The 18,232-nt window shown below is 35.8% G+C and overlaps 1 protein-coding gene across 15 annotated transcripts; it reads right to left on the bottom strand.

Annotated features, from left to right (window-relative positions):
* Positions 1–2,900: 2,900 nt before the first annotated feature.
* Positions 2,901–6,871, bottom strand: LOC114283502 (protein NLP6). 15 transcript variants are annotated; one of them, XR_014357429.1, is made up of 6 exons: positions 6,603–6,864; positions 5,883–6,394; positions 4,648–4,698; positions 4,355–4,532; positions 3,673–4,132; positions 2,901–3,521 (listed from the first exon to the last, which is right to left on the bottom strand). XR_014357429.1 is itself a non-coding variant. In XM_082910453.1 (6 exons), exons 4-6 carry the CDS (start codon positions 4,379–4,381, stop codon positions 3,049–3,051), a joined length of 960 nt encoding a protein of 319 aa, XP_082766579.1. In that variant the 5' UTR covers positions 4,382–4,532; positions 4,648–4,698; positions 5,883–6,192; positions 6,603–6,849; the 3' UTR covers positions 2,901–3,048. The 15 variants fall into 15 exon arrangements, 11 of the variants coding, with proteins under 11 accessions (XP_082766579.1, XP_082766580.1, XP_082766578.1 ...); XR_014357430.1 differs by having other exon boundaries at positions 4,355–4,526; XM_082910453.1 differs by having other exon boundaries at positions 5,883–6,192; positions 6,603–6,849.
* Between the last annotated feature and the right edge of the window lie 11,361 nt (positions 6,872–18,232).

Genomic DNA, 18,232 nt, shown 5'->3' with positions numbered 1-18,232 from the left:
CGCCAAGCAAGTTGGCCACGAGCATCTGACATAATCTTAGCCATTTATACGGTAAGGATCTAACGATCAAGGGTAAAAGCAACTTGACATTGGACTGATCATTGCCAAACAAAGGCAAAACCTCCGCTCAAAAGGTAAACGGACGAACAAGATTTAAGCCAAATAACTATAAAAGGGTCAATAGGTAAAGCACAAAGGACGGACAAGACGTAATCCAAGAAACCTCTTTTAAATACAGTTTACACATATCTTTCTCCATGGCCAATCAATATACTGACTTGATAGGGAGGGTCCTCTCGACCAAACTAGGTCAGGGGCAATCACTGACATTTAGTTTCTATTTACAGAGTAAAAGGGAGAGACACATCATCTTGTTTTCCTGTGGAGATAATTTCACCTTCTACAATAACTTTTAGATAGGTAAAATAATTGAAGATGCTCTAACATAGTGACATTTCACATTTAAACCAAATTTATATGTTTTTGCCATTTGCTTTGTGGTTCATTTTATGATTGTCATGTATTGACAGAAAGAAAAAAAAAAAAAAAAAAAAAAAAAAAAAAGTGCAATGACAAAGAGACACACACACACACATATATATATACACTAGTGTAAAAGGCCAGTGCCTTGTATGACCCTTGACTCTAATATTTTATTGGGTTTACTAAATGAAATAGAATAATATGACATTTTTTTTAAAATATTTATTTTATATTTAATTCATTCAAAAAATAATAAAAAATGCATTGTAAAAGAAACAATAATTATTCCATAAAAAAGTTTAAAAAAATAATCATTTCATTTCGTTCCATTGTACTTCATTCCATTCTACAACCTGAACTGTTTATCCAAAAATAAGAGCAGTTTCTTGCAAAATTGAATAGAATAAATGATTAAATATATGATAGAAATTTTAATTTCTATTATAAGGTACAATTATGGAATAAATAGATGAGATAAAATTTTAGTTCAAATGAGTAGATTTTTTGTTGTTATTTTTTATTAGAATGGAATAATTGAATAGTGATATTATACGCCATTGATCATATGGTATCACCGTTAAATTTTGTTTTGGTTTCATTTGTAAAAAATTATTTTTAGACCCGTGCAAGAAACAGACTATTTTTGTGATAAATTTATATTTCCAAAATGCAAATCTTATAACAAATCATTTTGTTTTGTTTGATTTTTTAAAAATTATTGTTAGATGAATTTTCATTTGTTTTAGTAAATTTTTTCATATTTTATTCAAATTATTATTATTATTTTACAAATTTTTTTTCTATTTATTCTGTTAAATTAAAGATTCTAATAAGGAATAGTTGAAATTTTTAATATTGCAAGGGAATTTTATATTTTAAACAAACTTCAGGGGTGTATTTATAATTTATCCAAAATCGAAATATTTATGTTTTATACCTGACCAAGAATCTATACATTATTACGAAAGACCTTTCACTCAAATTAGTACCACCAATATTGGTAAATATTACCAAAGAAAAGAGTAAATTGGGAAGTCAAATTATAGGTTATAATTAGTAAATTATGCAAAATAAAAGGGCAAAATTCTCAGGAGTGTATTTATAATTTATCCAAAATCAAAATATTTATGTTTTATAACTGACCAAGAATCTTTGCATAATTACAAAAAGAACTTTCATCCAAATTAGTATCACCAATATTGGTAAATAACATAAAATAAAAGGGCAAAATGAGAAAATTAAAGTGCAAGTCTCTAATAGTAAATAATTCCAATCAAAAGGGCAAAATCGGAAAAAAAAATACGAACCTCAAGCAAGTAAGCGCTTATATATATAGATATATATTATAGTAATACAAGATCCTATATAATTAATATACAACACTACTACAAACTCATAAAATTACTTAGAAAAGTGAATCAATGCACTACATTCATTATAACTGTGATCCACATCTCACTAATTTTAAATCCACACAATACACTCACTCACTTTTTGGAATAAAATTTAGAATATATTTTCAAGATGCATGGCATTTTTTTTATTAACAGTGGTACTCTATTCAAGTTGTGAACATTTATTTTTGAGTGAGGTGTTGGATTTTTTATGGATAGTTTGTAATATTAAATGTTATTTTTAATTTAAATATTGTTTTTTTTTAAATTGAATATTTTTTTGACAATCTCTAACTCTAATTTAATTTTTGGATAAATTACACTGACCTTCCTTGAAGTTTGGAGGTTTTAAAATAATTACATTAATTTCCTTTTTAGTAAAGAAACCAAAATTAATGGAGATGTTATGAAAACAAAAAGATACCTAAGATGAAATATACATTTTAATGTAAGAGATATGAAAACAACATTCTTTCATTTATACAATTAACGAATTTCTGATGAAAAGGAAGCTAAAAGAGATATGAATTAAAACCATAAAAGAGTCCAGTGTAATAATACCAAACTTATAAGATTTATTGTATTTTCTCAAAGTCTCAAGAGTGGTAAGTATAACTTACTCTTAATTTTTTTACAAGCTTTGACCATAATTGATTTGAATTACTTGTGTTTCATAGTATGTTTTTTGCCTTTGCATTTAATTGAGTTTGAATTTTTATGGGGCTTTTGTATCCCGCCTTTCATTTCTGTCCTAGCTATAAAAGGTGAAAATGTAGATGATGGGGTCAATTGCTTGACATGCCAACTCAATGAACACTTCTGCTATTGTGCATTTCCATACAAACAGGAAATAACTGCATCATTTGAGGTTTGTTCTGATGAAGTGAAAGATTTATTTATTTTTTATTTTTTATTTATTTTTTATTTTTAATTTTTTTTTATCAGCAAGGAAAGTAAACACAACATTACAAAAGGGGAGAATGCAAGAGTTGGCCAGAATCCAACTGCCAAGAGAAAACGAAAAAGCCCAAAACACTACCAACCTTCCTGAAACAGAACAAACAAGGCATGATCGTCCAACAACTATCTTTAGAATCAAAAGATAGAACAAAAGAGGATACAGCAGCAACAAAAAAAACACAGATGATTCAAGTTGGTCAGTGATAACTGACTACTTTGGAACAATGAATACCATGATGGTAGTGCTGCCAGGCGATGTAGAACTGCTTATATAATCTTGCAAGTCCTGATCACAAGCTATTACAATTAAGTCATCATCCTCATCTTTGTACTTGACATAATATGTTCCATCCTCTAAGTGCAGTCTATTGGCGATTTGCTGCTGCAACTCAACTAGTCCCGATGACAAAGACAGCAGAAACTTTATTATAATATCATTGATATATTTTGCCTTCACGGTCACAATATTTGCATCTCGGATCACTGTAGTACATGGGTTTGCATGAACAACAATAGCTGAGGCTTGACTAAAAGGCTGATCATAACTTAATTGTGGTATTTGTTGATGATCAACACCCGGGGAAGATTCACTAGGTTGAGAGGAACCAACCATATTCTTCTTGCGTGGTGGCCACCTCGGGAAACCATAACCCCTACAAACACGCTTTAGTGTAGATCGGCTAACTGCCAAAAGGAAGAATCTAGCTAAGAGACACAACTTTATGTTTGTTAGTGCAAAATGTCAAATATTTCCTTACAAGAAGAATGTCAAGTTGAAAATAACAAGTAAAATCACAAGCAATATTCTATTTTAATTTGTTAAAAGTGCAGATACCTTCGAGGTTATCTGCAGCAACCTCGATGCTCTTCTTCGAATTTTGTAGGATATCATCTAAAGGAATTTCAATTTTAACTCCAGTTTTATTGTGCACTCTTTTTGGCCTCTTTGTTTTGCCTTTCTCCTGTAAACAAGTAACATCAATGTTGCTTCTTTCGGCACTTACAACATTGCTTCCATTGTTTAATGCATCCATTGATTGTTGATTCAATAAATCCAGTTGTGACATCTCTCCTCCACTTTGTAAGGGCTCCAGCCTAGATAAAGATTTAGTAGTCTGGGGCATTTGAACAGAATCAATTTTCTCACCGTTCTGAAAAGGAATTTCTTCAATATATAAATGTCCCCCAAGTTCTTCTCCGGAAGCAAGCTTAAAAGTAAGAAAATTTTTCTTCATGGTTTCCAATATTTTCCTCAATCCAGTCTGTTGATTAGCATAGTAGTCTTTGTTGCTTGGCTGCATAAAGCACTCACACATAAACGTCATTTCCGGTGCAACTACTCTGCAAGCATATTGCAAAACAACAACCTAATTTATGATCTCGTGCATAGTGTGCCAATGGGTAGTCAATTATGCTAAGTTGGGTTACATCCTTGCACAATAATACATTAGGGGAGTAGAATGCTCTCCCAACAACTCCTTGCCCCTTTCTTAAGTGAAGTTCAACATTGACCATACCGAGTAGTCTGTAGCAGTCAACTTCATCAAATTTGAGCATCACATGGAAGATGTCACCCTTAACCAGTGCCCTGCACGGGCCCCATACTTGAGCAAAATGTAAACCATGAACTTCACGCACAACTTCCAACACCTCGCTGATTTCATCTAAGGCTTCACTTTTTTTCACATTCTGAAACTAGTTGAAAAGTATTGTCACGTCCAAGTATTGTCAGAAGATATTCCTCATCATATTAATTTAAAAAATAAAATAAAATACCAAATTTGACATTACATTACAGTGTACCACTTACACTTTCCTTGCAATGGTCGGCAACTGAAATTGAAGATTCCAGACCTACCTCCTGCAGGGGAATGGAAAGATGCGACTAAGGAATCTTGTACACTTCGAAATTTAGAATATTTGTTTGCCAAGAAAAGAGACTCTATAATGGAAAAACAATTCAGTCACAGCTAAAATGCAATAAAAAAAATACAACTTGACGTTTTGCTTTGCTTTCTTTCTTTCTACCATAGAAGCTCATGTTGAGAAGATAACAACACACTATCTTATCCTCAATTCAATAGTTTATTCATTGAATCTTTTTGGATCTTATAATTTTAATTATAGCAATTTACCCTTCAATTTTACATTTTGTGTCACATTGATATTGATAACAACCGTGAGGAAATACTGCAATTACATACTCCTCACATGCCATTCGACACCGACAGGATGAAAAAAAAAAATGAACAAATAATAGTTGTGCTAACGGTCCATCTAGCTTCGTCATTTGTAGTTCAATCAATTTCGATTTCAAAAGATTAGCGCTTTAATTTTTGTAATTTGTGTTTGGTTAGTCTAAAAAATTGAATTTTTCGCTGAATAGACACATGAGGAGCACGTAGCCATGTTCCATTGTAATAGAATCAAATATGCACAAACTAAAAGATTAAAGGAAAAAATTGTTGGTTTGCCTGATTAGTAGGTCCAATGAGCCAAATACCACACAGTCGTTGATGATTTATTAATAAAATGAAGTCAATGTTATACAATTAGAAATTTGAAGAGGCATTATATATTTTCGCAGAATCACATGAGTCAATTTGTATTTTAAACAAAGTATTGGTTTGGCATGTGGGTTTGGGATGGGTTGGGACAAAAATAGTCACAAAAAGACAAAACAGGTTTTTTAAACCAGGGCTAAAAATTATCACATCCAAACCATAATCACATTATTTTTTCTCTTATCAAAGTCAAAAAAAAATTAAAAAACCTATCTCAAACGAGACTATTTTAACTAAAAAATAAAAAAGACAACCCACATCCCAAACGAAACTAAACTTATATTTTTGTAATTTACCCTATTAAAAACACACTTCTCATCTTCTTCTTCTTTTTTTTTTTTTTTTTTGATATTGTTTATAAAAAAAAAAAATTTAAATTATCCAAAGAGCACAATTCTGCATACATATAAGAAAGGAATGAATCAACCAAGATTAGAAAGACATAAAAAAAAAATGCCAATTTGTGAGTTGGGCGACCAACCTTCCAATAATTATGGAAATTCCCCCAATCAGGGTCAAGGAATGATGGATATTCCGTTGAGGGCGTTGTTGAAACTATCTCAAGTACACCAACACATAAGTGGGTAGAAAGATCAAACAGGGGGATAGCCGAAGATAGTTTAACTTGGCAACGTAAAGCATGGTCGCGCAATGGATACTCTTTGATAGAGTAATATTCTATATTAGAAGTGAATTCGGGAAATCCATGCTTGAAAACACGGCCAGGAACCCCAAGTTGTTCATCAGAACTCTCTCTATCCATGTAAAATTTATAGTCCTTAGAGATCATCCTACACCCACAAAATCGTTTAACATCATCAATTCTTATATCAAATGTAGAAAGAGCGAAAGGTTGGTTTTGAGTTGTAAGATAAGACCGGCCCTCCATTGTCCTTGTGGGTGCCCAAAATTGATATAGTATTGGATATTCAAAGCAATCGACTACACAATTTCGAAGGACATCTTTGATCTTCTTTTTAAAATCCAAAATATCTGATAAATAATTTTAAAAAAAAACCAAACAAACAAACAAAAAACAAAATTCGAGGCGAGAAGTGAGATTTGAAAAGCAGGTAGTAGGTAACTGTGTTGATTTAAAATTGACTTATAAATTAAACTCCAATTACAAATTAAATAAACAAACCCATATTCAAAGGAGGGAGAAGCAGAAGAAAGAGAAGAGACATAAAAGTCTACTCACCTGGAAAGAGAATCGGAGGATGTTCGGATTGGTCGTCTTCTCGGCTCCAAAAAACCCATCCACAGAAGATATCTTTACCAGTATCATCATACACCACTGGGCAGCAGTTCAGTTGAGTATCCACATACTCCTTGAAATCGTCAAGGAAATCTGCTGCTACTGTTCCTTCTTTATCAAAAGGGCTATATCCATCTGGTTCGGCCATGTTCTGAGAATTACTTATCAGGGAAGTTCCCCAACCCACCCTTCTCTAACCAGGGTCATTAGATTATATAGATAACCAAGAGACCACTATTGTTTGGGTATCCTAAATAGTGTATTTTTAATTTTGTTTTTTTAATTTTTTTTAAATTAAAAAGTTAAGGAAAAAAATATGAATGTTTGGATTAATTTTTTATTTTTTTACGAAAAAATATGTAATAAAAAATTGTATAAATAAAGTATATAGTGGAAGAAAGATGAGCGGTTGTACCTGCTGCCTCAGCATATCTTATTCAGAAAATAATTGCCTCCTTCGGGGCAAAGTGTTTGGACAGTGATGGTCGGTCCGTGGGGGCCACCATGGGTCTCATTTTAATAATCTGAACCGTTCAATATGTACAACTCGTCGATTATTATATGCCTATAAAAAATCACATTGATCGGATATCGATAGCTGTATGATCAGATTAGTTTTTTTAACAGTTAACTATCACACCATCCGTTTTGCTTATACAAAATTGATTTGATCATATAGTTAACGATATTCGATCAATGTAATTTTTTACAGGCATATATTACTCAACGAGTCCTACATATTGAACGATTCGGATTATTAGCATTACCATCAAACTTTGTGGCTTTACATTTGTAATTTTTTTTTAGCCCAAAAAGTGTATAATGGCCTTCCTGTTTCACAAGTACGGCTGACAGCATTCACCAAACTTTTGTATTATAAAAATATATAACATATTTTTTTAATATTTTTTATTTGTGAATAGTAATGACTTTTTTACTTTTTATGTAACTTTTTGGATTATTTTGGACTTGCCAAACCAATCTTAAGGGTCGGTTTGGACTTATTATTTTAAGAAAAAGTTATTTATAAGTCGTATTATAGAGACTTATGTTACATATGGTTCTATAAAAAAATTTATGTTCTCATAAGTCCTGTGGGAAACTTGTTGACACATTTAAATATTATTTGTTAATATAATAAATAATAGCAAAATCATATATAGGAAATTAAATGCTATCATAGATCATGATCATATCTATATAGATGTGAGTTTGAATTTCAAAATTCACATTATGTTTAGTGATTCCAACTTTGATTAGGCTATTCTTTGGGAAACAAGATATATTAGATATGTTTTGTCTCATTAGGCTAATGTAAAGGGTAGGTTCATTACACAAAATTTGGAAGGCCACCAACGAGAGAAAACGACAGTGCAATTTGACGGCGAGGTACGATGGAACGGTGGCCTCGGAATTACGTCTCCAATGAACGATGACAACTGATGGCCCCGAAACGTAAGTGTGACTTTTCCCCTATTTTGTAATGTTGATTCCTTTGATTTTGATTAGCAACCCATAACTAAGGTTTATGTGAATATGGGATTGTTGACATTTTCGGTTTGTATCGGTCAAAATTTGTATTGTGAGTTGTATATTTTGTGAGTTTTATGACTATTTTAGGTTTTGATAGTTTTTAATTTGAAGATGTCAGTATATATGTATGGATTGTTGATTTAGTGTATTCTGTGAGTTATTTGTTGGTGTTTTCGAATGGGGGTTAGGTAGGTTGTTGATTTTGTGTGTTTTATGTGTAATTTGTTGTTGTGCTATCGAATATGGGGTTTATTTCGTGATGTTTAGGTTTGAATGGTGATCTATAACATGGTGGGTAAGTTGTCGAATGTGGCTAGCGCCACGTCCTTGTTTTATGTAGTTTAAGATTTTTGAATCTGAATGTGAATGTGAATTTATGAGACTATTTGATAATTGTCACAATGAGTCGAATAATACAAATAACTCGATTTTTGGGTTGTGGTTATGAGTTCAAGTTCCCATTTTATGGTGTCACATTCGTATCTGTAGTGTGTTATACGTCAACCTTCACATAGCACATTTGTCACATTATTCAATAAATTGGAATGTGTCACATTATTCACGTTTACGTTGAGTACTTAAGTGTCACACGCACAAACGTGTGTGGGTATATGGGTATATTGTGACGTGTTTGTTTTGTGAAACATGTGGTCATGTAATTTCTATTGTAACGTCAATTGTATTATGCGTGACAAATAATATGAATTCGGGTTGTGGTTTGTGTTGGGTAAATTTGGTTCATGTTTTAATTGGCATATGTCACATTGTCTTTCATGTTGTTACGTGTACAATGTGTCACATATCCATTATATGTTGTCACATTCATGTTTGGACTGTTTGATAATTGTCACATTGAGTTAAATAATACAAGTAACCCGAATTCGGGTTGTGGTTGTGAGTTCACATCCCCTTTTTATGGTGTAACAGTTGTGTCCGTAGTGTGTTATACGTCAACCTTCATGTAGCACACAGGATTTGGTGAAAGAACTTTTAGTGGTTGATGATTGTCAGTAACAAAAATCAGACTTGTAAGTGTGAATTATGTTTATTTGCAATGAATTTCATTGATGATGCCATACATTGTATGTGGTTCATTTAAACGTATTTACTATTAGTCTCATATTTTCCTGATAGGGTTGATTGTGGTATTATAGTATGCTTCATTATGAAGCAACTCGTGAGTCACCTAGAAGTGGAGAAGTCAATGGGAGGGGAGAGCTGCCAAGACTATGCGAGCCGGGATGATGAAGTCATTTGTGAACGACCCAGCTAGGTCATTTGTTGATAACGATTGACAATTAGAACAATCTTCCAGTGGTAACCAAATGAGTACATCGTGTTTTTTGGGTTTAAGTTCACGAGTAGTTAGTATTTGAATGGCACATTACAATTGACGTTAAACATTTTTTGTTATTGTCGTGTTTTTGGCTATTTTGGATAGCATTGTCGATATGGTTTACGATTCGTACATAATTTTTGATAATATGTTGGAAAAGTTTAGTCATAAATATTTGATGCACTTGTTTGGTACGATATGGCGACATTTATCAGTTAGTAATGTTAGTAGGAATATTAATATGAATGAAGAATGATGAGCTGACATTTGCATAGTATTCTACAAGATGTCCTTTTCAATTTTTTCAATGCACAATATAGTCATTGATCCACTATCCAGGTCGTCTAAATTAATGGTTGTGACATTCACATTACGCGTCGATGTTGTCACACCCTTACCAAATTTGAATTCCCAGATTTACTTTGTCTAACAACATTTGTTGCCGATCAGTTCATAATGTGCCAAAATTTGTAAACCTAACTTAGTTGGCATGACGCAACAACCATGTCACAATGTGCTTGATTGCTTTAGTCGTCCAATCACGTTATGCCCAATTTTGTAACCCCAGCTTATTTGGCGTGACGCAACGGCCATGTCACATTCGTATTAAGTTTGATGGAATAATCACATTTGTGTTCTTAATTGCTTTGTTCTTTCAAATGATTTGTTTAAAAAAAGTCGACAACATGAGTGTTGGTTCGACTTTCTAACTAGTTATTATATTATATGTATACACTTGATGTTTGACATGCCATGTCGTCCCAAATATAGGTCATCACATTTGCATTAGGCGGTGACAACGTCACTCCTGAACCAAATCGGTACTCCCACATTTACGTCGGGCAACAACATTGATTGCCAATCAGTTCATGTTGTGCACGTTGTAAACCCACCATATCACATCCATATTCAAATTGGCGGAACATTCACACTTGGAATGCTAGGTGTGCTTTATTACTTTAATCTTTCAAGTTGGTGCTGTAAATTAAGATTGATGACTCGATTGCAGGATTGTCTATGGCATTAAGTGGTTAGAGTCATGACGTCACGCTTGTACGAAATTTGGCCATGAATACAATAGCAACATTGGGTGGTTTGATCGGCATTCCACATGCAACAAAAATGACAACTTCACACCGACATAACCACACCAACGTGACATGGTGTCATAAAACTATGGGTTCTCACATGCAAGCACAATTTCAACGTTCTAGGTAAATGTGTATTAATGATTTGAACAATACAAGTTCATGAATCATAGCATAAACATGTAACATTAATACATGAATGAAAGTGGTATGAAGAACAAAACTAGTTAAATTATGATGTGCAGAGTCCAAATCGGGAGAAGCATTCATTATGACGTGTATGAGTCCAGTTAAATTACAACTCATATGACATGTGGACTCCTATAATATGGAAACAAAGTTAGGGGTATAATAGTACACTAATACCATTCATTTACAACTCATAGGACCTTGTGAAATACATTCACATCTAAATAGGATTTGAGATTCTATAAGAAATTATATAGGACTTCATATTAATAAGTTCCCATAATAGGGCTTATAAATGATTTTCCCTTCTTTTAATTGCCTTTTTGATTTTATTTATTAGTTATTTTATTTATTTTTTATTTGTATTAGCTATTTTAACCAAAAATAAAAAAGCTAGTCCTAAAAGATGGCCTAAATACATTTTTTTTTTTTTAAAGAAATGACTGTCCAGTAAAACAGCAAAAAGTTTTACAAATCAATGAAAAAAACTCATATGTTTTTATAATTAAAACACTATACTACTTTTTATAATTTTATAATTTTTTTTTCTGTCCACTGGATAGTTTATTTCCCATTTTTTTTCCCATGCCACAAATATATTATTATGGGGTTCAAGGTAAGTTCGAAGGGTTATCACTAGGGAAGTGTGTGGTGCAGTTTAGGTGGTTTAAGAGTAAAATTACAAATCGAATGGCGGTTTAGCGGATTAACAGATTGACAAATTATGATTTGAACTGTTTTTGGCGAATTGGCAGATTGAAAAATATTCTAACTAATTATCATATATTTACATAATATATAACACTAATTTGTATAATATTTTTTAGCTATATAACACAAAATAATTTTACATAATATGTTTCATATATATAACCACTAATTTGTAATAAATTTCATATCTTAAAAACACAACCACAACAACCGAAAAGACAAACTCAAGGGACAATCAAGGGAAAAAGAGATGAACAACAGCAATAAACCATGAAACTTGAGTCTAGAATACAACAAAAGGTCGAGTCAAAATCGGAATTGCTATAATCTCCCCCCTTAAGGAATTTCGCCCCCGAAATTTCAAATCAAGTTCAAAACCATTTTAAAATATTCTCAACCATGATAATCTATCAAGTTCAACATCATGACTTACCCTCTGATCATTCATTCGCGCTAACCCAATACACAAGTTCCAACACTGAAATACAATTCAAATATTCCCAAAACATTCACAACGTTCATGATAAACCCAAATTCTCAAAATTTACACGACATATACAATATTCCATATTCTCAAAACATATACAATGCTTATATTGAATCCATGTTTCCAAAACATCCACAACATATACAATGTTCTCGTACTTTTTAAAACATATACAATGCTTATACATTTCATTAACATAATTAAAATCCCAATATATGCTCAAACATCAACAAATAAGTCTGGATATTTCTCTCAGACTTCCAATTCATGCTCCCAAGTTGCTTTCGTAACCCCATGATGGTTCCACAATACCTTAACCAAGGGAATTGTCTTGCCTCGTAAGACTTGGTCCCAGGTATCCAAGACTCTCACAAATCTCTCCTCATATGAGGCATCCTCATCTACCTCTAAGTTGGTCCAATCCAACACGTGCGACGGATCTAGCTCATACTTTTGAAGCATGCTAATATGAAATACATCATGAACCCCGGAAAGCTGTGGCGGCAATGCCAAACGGTAAGCAACCTCTCCGGACCCGCTCAAGGATCTCAAAAGGCCCAATAAATCGAGAGGACAACTTTTCACTCTTCCCAAACCTCATCAAATCCCGCCTAAGTAATATCTTCAAAAAGATATGATCTCTCACCTTAAAAGACAAACGTCTCTTACGGTTGGCATAACTTTTCTAGCGACTCTGGGCTGTAACCAACCTCTTACGGATAAGTTCAACTTTCTCCGTCGTTTCCCTAACCAACTCTGGACCCAATAAAGGTACATCACCCACCTCACATACCGGAGATCTACACGGCAGCCATACTAGGCTTCAAATGGTATCATGCCAATGCTCGATTAGAAACTATTGTTATAGGCAAACTCCACTAAGGGCAAGTGCCTCTCACATGACCCCTTAAAGTCGACGACATAACCTTGAAACATATCCTAAAGGATCTGAATAGTACGCTCGGACTGTCCGTCAGTTTGGGAATGATACGTGGTGCTAAAACTCAATCAAGTGCCCAAGGCACTCTGCAAGCTCTGCTACAACCGAGCTGTAAAATGCAGATCTCTATCGGAAACAATCGTCACAGAAACCCCGTGCAACCTTACTATGTCCCTAATGTAAAGGTTGGCAAGATAATCTACCGAATCACTCACGCGTATAGGTATAAAGTGCGCCGACTTAGTTAATCGGTCAACTACCACCCAAATGGAATTACTGCCTCGTTGAGTCCTCAGAAGGCCTACAACAAAATCCATCGTGACATGCTCCCACTTCCACTCAGCTATAGGCAAGGGTTGCAACAAACCCGCTGGCCTCTGTTCCTCGGCGTTCACTTGTTGACAAATAAGGCACCTTGACACAAACGCGGCCACATCTTTCTTCATACCTCTCCACCAAAACTAGTGACTCAGATCGTGATACATCTTTGTGCCTCCTGGATGCACCGCAAGGCGTGAATGGTGAAACTCTCGAAGTACTTCCTCCCAGCAAGACTCCGGCACAAAGAGACAATGAAGGTATCTAACACTTGAGTCAGAATACACGTTCAGGCCCTTTTCTACCTTTCCACAGGAAATCTTCTCCCCGAGGGTTTCTAGCTCAAGATCACTCTTCTACGCTTCTAACACTCGGTTCACAAGTGTAGGTAGTGCAACTACCGTAAACAAAGCTGCAGACTCCACGAACTTGCCAAGATGCAAGTCAAACTAACCAAGAGTACTCAACATCTCCTATTCTCGGATGGCAATACAAGCTACACTGCCAAATTGACTTCCTACTTAAGGTGTCGGCCACAACGTTGGCCTTTCCCGGGTGATAATGCAACATAAAGTCATAATCCTCTATGAACTCCATCCACATCCTCTGCCTCAAATTTAAGTCTTTTTGTGTAAACAGATACTTCAGACTCTTATGGTCAGAAAACACATTAAATTTCTCGCCATACAGATAGTGCCTCCAAATTTTCAAGGCAAATATCACTGCTGCTAACTCTAGATCATGAGTAAAATAGTTCCTCTCGTGTGTTTTCAACTGCCGCGAGCCATAGGCTACTTCCTTCCACTCTTGCATCAAAACACAACCCAAGCCTTTCCGTGAGGCATCACAATACACCGAATAACCCAAACCCCTCTCCAGAATAATCAAGACTGGAGCAGTGGTAAGTCCAACTTTAAGCTCTTGAAATGACTTCTCACAAGTCTCACTCCATATAAATTTAACTCCCTTCCTCGTCAATCTAGCTAATGGTGAGACTAATCTAAAGAAATCCTTCACAAATCGACGGTAATACCCGACCAACCCCAAGAAATTACAAATCTCAAAAATATTCATAGGTTGTACCCAATCTTGCATGACCTCTATCTTGGATGAATCTACTGTCACCCCTTCCCCGGATACCACATGGCCTAAGAACTTAACTTCCTTCAACTAAAATTTGCATTTCCCAAACTTAGCATATAATTGGTGGGCTCTAAGCAACTCAAGCACCACCCCGCAAGTGTTTCTCGTGCTCCTTTTCAAAGGGTGAGTAAATCAAGATGTCGTCCACAAAGACGACTACAAAACGATCTAGGAATTCACGAAAGATTCGGTTCATCAAATCCATAAACACAGCTGGGGCATTGGTTAGCCCAAAAGGCATCACTAGAAACTTGTAATGGCCATACCGTGTACGGAATGTCGTCTTCGGGATATCCTCCTCCCTTACTCTCAGCCAGTGATAACCCGATCTCAGGTCTATCTTAGAAAAATAACAAGACCTCCTTCAACTGATCAAACAAATCATCTATACGAGGTATTGGGTACTTGTTCTTGACAGTTACCCAGTTCAACTTCCAATAATCTATACAAAGTCACAAAACACCATCTTTCTTCTTGGTAAAAAGAGTCGGTGCTCCCCACGGTGAAGTACTAAGGCAAATGAAACCATTATCTAACAATTCCTGGAGTTGAATCTTCAAGTCACTCAACTCCGCAGGTGCAAATCTATACGATGCCATAGAAATCGGTGCCATGCCAGACACTAAATCAATAGAGAACTCGATCTCTCGATGAGGTGGTAAATTAGTAAGGTCATCCAGAAAAACATCCAGGTATTCACAAACTACCCTTGGCAACTCAACTCGGACCTCATCACACTCAATATTCAGGAAGTTAGCAAGAAGGAAACTAAGCTCACTCTGACCACGCCGATCCATAAACCGGTGATAAGGCTCTATCCACCTGGTCCCCTAAAAAGTAAAAGCAATCACCACTCAAGGTACATATAGTAACCCTCTGACGGTAACAGTCTATAACAGTCCGATATGAAAACAACCAGTCCATACCCAAAATGATGTCAAAGCTAGACATATCAATCAATACAAATGCAAATGAAAGTTGGCGACCAGCAACCTCTAGGTCACAATCTTGAAACCCCTATTTCAAAATCACCTCACCACCGATAAGTGACTCTACATAGATAGGAGATGCTAATTGAGCCAACTTTAACCCCAAAACCGATACAAATGCAGACAAGATAAATGAATGGGATGCACCCGCATCAATCAACACATTAGCAACTGAATTACAAAACAAGAAAGTACCTCTCACTACCGAAGGTGCTGGTACTAGATCCGGCGCGGTAACGGCATACACGCACCCCGTAGGTCTCTGCTCAACCTGCTCACTCCTCGGAGCATAAGTATGATGTACTAACTGAGCTGAATAGGCCCCCTGATTGACCTTCAAGGCCTGTGCAGACTGGTGGCTCTATGTCTGCCTCGAACTAGATGCACCGGGTGTGCCACCCAACTATGGGCAAAATCTCTTCAAATGCCCTGCCTACCCACACTGATAACAAGTGAGCGATTACTCTCTCCCCTGACTTTGGCCCTATGAACGAACCGAAGACGATACAGACCGTTGCCCTCCTCCTCTCTGCGGGCAAGCTGGAGATTTATAGCCCAGCTGACCACACTTGCAACAAGTAACATCTCTCTGACCACCCCTCCCAGAACTCGAACTTGGTACTGCAAAAGTTGACCTCGATTGAGCTCCCTAGGATGATTGGGGGTTAAAACCCCTCTGTCTCTTACTATCCCCCTGACTGTCATGACTCCTTTTGGAGCCCCTCATTCTTTCTTCCTCCATCTGTATAATGGTCTCAAGATGGGCTGCCATCTCTATAAGGTGCCCATAATCTCTAATCATGGATTCGGCTACTCTGAACATAAGCACAGTCCTCAATCTCTTCTCAAACTCCAAGCAACGGTGCTTCTCAGTTGCCACAAGCTCAGGAGCAAACCTAGACAAACTAGTGAAAGTGGCCTCAAACTCGGCCACTAGTGTGTTCAACTGCACCAACTTAGAGAATTGGTCTCTCAACTTCTCCCTAACTATAAGAGGAAAAAACTTGTCTTGGAAGGCATTGACAAATGCCTCCCAAGTCATCCCAATGCACCCACGCGCATACTTTCACCACTGACCTGCATCTCCCTTCAGTTGGAAAGATGCCAAGGTCACCATCAGCTGGTCATTCACTTCGATGCCAAGCATCTCGAATGTCTTTACTATTTGCTCTAACCACTCATCTACCTTCAGTGGCTCTTTAAGATCATCCAAAAACTTATCCAGATTCAACCGGAAGAACTCTCGCTTCAGAAAATATGGCCTTGCCTCAGCTACTTGGGCCTGGACTCGATTCTCAGCCCTGAGAATGTCCATGGATTCCCTCAATGCTCCGGCCATTTCGCGACTAAGGTGCCCATGGCCTGTTGACCCACTAGTTCGACCATATTGGCCTGACCAACTCCCTCTTCTTGTGCCAGAATATCATCTGGTATTAGTATCTCCTGCCATCTAAGTCTACCACGCCTATCACCATGACCATGGCCTAATATCCTAATGAAGGTAATAAAAGAGGTTAGCACATTTACAAATGTGCCGAAGCTAACTCACTCGTGTCCTAAAATGGTGGCCAACAGTAATTCATTCCACATAAGCGCATAGTCACATAAAAACATACGAATTTCGTTCCTAGATAGTGACTGTAGCTTGCTTTTCATGTTCCTTTTGGGTACGATTAGCCCTACAGTTCGGACTCTTGTGGTTCTAAATCTGATTTCACAAGTGCAATGTGAAACAGTGAAAACATAAAAAGATTCCAAATCTGGTAATTCTTTTGGAAACATCGATATTTGAATCAAATGCCAAAAATGGACTGCTTTGCCAAATTACAAAGTCGTTACCTAAATATTTTTGGAAAATTTAGGAAACCCATGACTCGTATTGAAGGTCATTAGTCCGTCATCACCAAAGTATCTCGGCTAAGGAACTTAGGTATGAGAGGGGGAGGTCATGAATTGAGCACCCCACTCACCCGATCAAAGATTGGCCTCTACTAATCATGATATGATTTTTATTTACATTATATGTTCTTGTTCTGGTTATTTAGCTAACTTATTATGTTTTGCACATAAACATAGACTAACTTGCAAAGATTGGAACACTTTGATTTCATGTTTGTTTGAAAATTGTTTTAAATACGCGTCACTTGAAAAGGTGAGTTTGTATGTACATTAATTAATTCATTCTAATTTTAGCAATTAGCCTTCATCCACAGGCATTTAAATAGGTATATCATTTAAGCAAGTAGCCTCATGGAAAGCATGCTCAATATGGAAACAATCACACGCAATGAAAGATGCTAAAGTAACAAACACTCACCTAGTACTCCAAGGCAAGCCAAACAAAGCAAAATAATTAGAGAAAACATGCATGCTCCTAAATAATGCGATATGATTAATGCAACACATACAATCATGCAAGTAAATAGGCCTGCCTACTAGCATGGTATATGAAACAATTCAAGGCATGCGATAAATCATGTATTCAAGCAATGATGAAGTTGATATCAATTAGTATGATGAGCTAAACCCAAATGCATGCGAGACAAGTGTATGCAAATCATGGGAATGCTAAGTAAACATGATGCTTTGCCCTAACATTACAAGCGGGTAAATAAAAGGGAGAAAGAAATGGAGTTGGAAGGCAAACAACTTATTACATATTTGCCCTCATGCAAGAGGGTCCGAATGAATGTCCGAGTGTCCAAATTAAGCTAACTATTATAAATTCGAATGAATGAATCAAATGACTAACTAGCTAAGTTATTATAACAAGGATATTAGAATGAGCAATAAACTAGCAATCTAAGTTAACTAGCTATACAATTACAAATAAACAATA

The sequence above is a fragment of the Camellia sinensis genome, chromosome 15, assembly GCF_055761805.1.
Source record: "Camellia sinensis isolate YWXY chromosome 15, ASM5576180v1, whole genome shotgun sequence".
In the NCBI taxonomy this organism is placed as follows: Eukaryota; Viridiplantae; Streptophyta; class Magnoliopsida; order Ericales; family Theaceae; genus Camellia; species Camellia sinensis.
The sequence above is the reverse complement of the archived record's forward strand: the minus strand, read 5'-3'. Positions and strand labels throughout refer to the sequence as shown.

Coding starts and splice junctions, on each gene's coding strand:
- LOC114283502 (XM_028226332.2), bottom strand. CDS start 6,807: ATGGCCGAACCAGATGGATATAGCCCTTTTGATAAAGAAGGAACAGTA. Junction 6,395..6,602: donor TCCTCCGATTCTCTTTCCAG/GTGAGTAGACTT, acceptor ATTATTTATCAG/ATATTTTGGATTTTAAAAAG. Junction 4,699..5,882: donor ATTTCCATAATTATTGGAAG/GTTGGTCGCCCA, acceptor ATTCCCCTGCAG/GAGGTAGGTCTGGAATCTTC.